We start from the raw sequence: 3,230 nt of genomic DNA, 5'->3' as shown, positions 1-3,230 counted from the left end.
GGGGGGGTATGTCTTTTCATTATACCGTCTCGGTTTTTGAATTTGCTCTCCGAAAGCGACGGAGTTTGTTCGTTTCTGTGGTTTCTGTTCTCCCGCCGTTTGGGTTTTTCTTACCGGAGGAGTTTCCTTCCTTCCTTCTTCTTCGATGGTTAGCCTACGCTCCGCAAAATTCACTCCGTAAGTCTCTCACCTTTTCGTTTCATTCTCTCCGGCGATTTTATGGGTCCTTAACGCCGCTCGCTGTTCTTGGGGTTTTTTTGTTGGCTCCGTCTCTGCGAAATTTTGCTTGTCATGATTTGGATTATATCCTTAGTTTGTTGGTCACGCTGTTGATTTTCTATATCTCGATTTTGGATTTTTGGATTCTTAGGGCTCCGGAAATGGTCATCGACGTTGAAACGGAGAAAGATGCTTCTGGTGATTCACCCACTTCTGTTCTCAACGAGGAGGTTTGTTCTGTGTTTTACATTTTCCCTTTGGTATAATATTGTGGAAAAAGCTTAGAAAGAAAAAGTTTATTTTGCTCCTTTTCCCCTTTTCGTCTTTGAGGAATGTGAAAGTTTTCTGTAAATGGGTATTACTTTCACTGATGTTGCTCTGTATCTGATTTTGAAGGATAACTGTGAGGAGATAACCGCTACTGTTGTTGAGGAAGAGATACTTCTAGCCAAAAATGGGGATTCGTCTCTTATTTCTGAAGCCATGGCTCGTGAGGAAGAGCATCTGCTCAAAATTCGGAAAGATGAAGAGCAATTTAACAATGCTGGATCTGCTGATGCTCCTGATTTGAATGAAACTCAGTTTACTAAACTCGATGAGCTCTTGACGCAAACTCAGCTCTACTCTGAGTTTCTCCTTGAGAAAATGGAGGATATCACCAATGTACTAATCTTCTTTATTTCCTTCTCTCCTTTGTTTTTTGTTCCTCACTTTTGGAACGAGACTCATTATTCTTATGTGACTACTTGTTGGTGAAATTTGTTTTTGCTAGAATGGTATCGAAGGTGAGACCCTAAAAGCTGAGCCCGAGAAGACTGGTCGTGGACGCAAAAGAAAGGCTGCTTCTCAGATAAACAATGTTGGTTCCTTTTTTATCCACCATGCTTGATCTTGGGTTCCTGTTTTTTTGGAAAATCAACTTACTCGAATGCTTTTTTCTTCATTCAGAGAAAGGCTAAGAGAGCGGTTGCTGCTATGATTTCAAGAGATAAAGAAGTTGGTGACACCACCAACTCAGATCTGACAGAAGAAGAAAGAGTCATGAAAGAGCAGAGTGAACTAGTTCCTCTTCTCACTGGTGGGCAGTTAAAGTCTTATCAGCTTAAAGGTGTGAAATGGCTTATATCGTTGTGGCAAAATGGTTTGAATGGAATCTTAGCTGATCAAATGGGACTTGGAAAGACAATTCAAACGATTGGTTTCTTATCACACCTGAAAGGAAATGGGTTGGATGGTCCATATCTAGTCATTGCTCCACTGTCTACTCTTTCAAATTGGTTCAATGAGATTGCTAGGTACTCTCTTGACCATTATTGTTTGTATAGATGCAAGGCTTTGGGGTTTTCGTTGAAAGTGTTCTCCCCCTTGTTGAACAGGTTCACGCCTTCCATTAATGCAATCATCTACCATGGTGATAAAAAACAAAGGGACGAACTCAGGAGGAAGCACATGCCCAAAACTGTTGGTCCGAAGTTCCCTATAGTTATTACATCATTTGAGGTCGCTATGAATGATGCTAAAAAAAATCTGCGGCACTATCCATGGAAATATGTTGTGATTGATGAGGTAAGTTTCTGGATTGCCTAATGTTCTAGGCTTTTGAGGTGAAAATGATCCTTCTTAATTATATTTTTGTTCTTGTATCTTACAGGGGCACAGGTTGAAAAACCACAAGTGTAAATTGCTGAGGGAACTAAATCACTTGAAGATGGAGAACAAACTTCTGCTGACAGGAACACCTCTGCAAAATAATTTGTCTGAGCTTTGGTCACTGTTGAATTTTATTCTGCCTGACATCTTTGCATCACATGATGAATTTGAATCATGGTACAAACATGGTTCTTTTCTACTATTATCCCTAGCTAGTACTTTGTCTTCTGATGGTGGCAGCTTTTTGACATTTATTCTGTACAGGTTTGATTTTTCTGATAAGAACAAAAATGAAGCAACCAAGGAAGAAGGAGAAGAGAAAAGAAGAGCTCAAGTAAGAACTGTTATGGTCAATGTTGCTATATATCTTTGATTGTATATGTCTCAAGCAATTGAGTAAAATTTTGTCTAGGTTGTTGCCAAACTTCATGGTATACTACGACCATTCATCCTTCGAAGAATGAAATGTGATGTTGAGCTCTCGCTTCCACGGAAAAAGGAGATTATTATGTACGCTACAATGACTGATCACCAGAAAAAGTTTCAGGAACATCTCGTGAATCGCACGTTGGAAGCACATATTGGTGAGAATACTTTCCGTGGTACTTGTTCTTCTTTGTTTTTATGCTTTATGTTTGATTATGTCATTTTCTGCATATTTATGATCATCCTTTAAACTCCAGGTCAAGGCTGGAAAGGAAAGCTTAATAACCTGATGATTCAACTTCGGAAGAACTGCAACCATCCTGACCTTCTCCAGGGACAAATTGATGGTTCATGTATGTCAATGTGCCTCTTATGAAACACTAAGAAAAAAAAAAACTTCTGTCTTACTGATCTGTCTAATTGTTTCATTTCTATACAGATCTTTACCCTCCAGTTGAAGAGATTGTTGGACAGTGTGGGAAATTTCGCTTATTGGAGAGGTTGCTTGTCCGGTTATTTGCCAAAAATCACAAAGTATGTTCCACAAAACCATTGCTTGTAGCCCATTTCCCTTAAGAACTACTCTGATCCATTTGCTGATGACCAGGTCCTAATCTTCTCCCAGTGGACGAAACTTTTGGACATTATGGATTACTATTTTAGTGAGAAGGGGTTTGAGGTTTGCAGAATCGATGGCAGTGTGAAGCTGGATGAAAGACGAAGACAGGTTTCTCTTGTGCTTATGCTGCTTTATTTTTGCTGTAAGCAATTTTCTGAGGTCTCTCTCTCTCTTTCTCTACCTTGAAACAGATCAAAGAGTTCAGTGATGAGAAGAGCAGCTGTAGAATATTTCTCCTCAGTACCAGAGCCGGAGGACTCGGAATCAATCTTACTGCTGCTGATACATGCATCCTCTACGACAGCGACTGGGTAAT

The 3,230-nt window shown here is 39.9% G+C and overlaps 2 protein-coding genes across 2 annotated transcripts in view; both read left to right on the top strand.

Moving 5' to 3' along the window:
• The window catches only part of LOC104762893 (U1 small nuclear ribonucleoprotein 70 kDa-like), a 21,274-nt gene that overhangs the window by 4,099 nt on the left and 13,945 nt on the right, over positions 1 to 3,230 (top strand). The gene's annotated exons all lie outside the window — the stretch shown is intronic.
• Positions 1 to 3,230, top strand: part of LOC104762892 (ATP-dependent DNA helicase DDM1-like) — a 5,745-nt gene continuing 2,515 nt past the window's right edge. Inside the window, exons 1-13 of the mRNA XM_010486290.1 lie at positions 1 to 177; positions 371 to 449; positions 616 to 882; positions 992 to 1,078; positions 1,168 to 1,514; positions 1,596 to 1,785; positions 1,871 to 2,046; positions 2,134 to 2,203; positions 2,282 to 2,471; positions 2,553 to 2,648; positions 2,735 to 2,829; positions 2,903 to 3,022; positions 3,106 to 3,225. Of these exons, the coding sequence (XP_010484592.1) occupies positions 146 to 177; positions 371 to 449; positions 616 to 882; positions 992 to 1,078; positions 1,168 to 1,514; positions 1,596 to 1,785; positions 1,871 to 2,046; positions 2,134 to 2,203; positions 2,282 to 2,471; positions 2,553 to 2,648; positions 2,735 to 2,829; positions 2,903 to 3,022; positions 3,106 to 3,225 (1,869 nt within the window). The 5' untranslated portion in view covers positions 1 to 145. The remainder of the gene's footprint in view (positions 178 to 370; positions 450 to 615; positions 883 to 991; positions 1,079 to 1,167; positions 1,515 to 1,595; positions 1,786 to 1,870; positions 2,047 to 2,133; positions 2,204 to 2,281; positions 2,472 to 2,552; positions 2,649 to 2,734; positions 2,830 to 2,902; positions 3,023 to 3,105; positions 3,226 to 3,230) is intronic.

Source organism: Camelina sativa, chromosome 18 (assembly GCF_000633955.1).
Source record: "Camelina sativa cultivar DH55 chromosome 18, Cs, whole genome shotgun sequence".
Taxonomy (NCBI): domain Eukaryota; kingdom Viridiplantae; phylum Streptophyta; class Magnoliopsida; order Brassicales; family Brassicaceae; genus Camelina; species Camelina sativa.
This window is presented reverse-complemented; position numbering and strand designations above follow the sequence as displayed.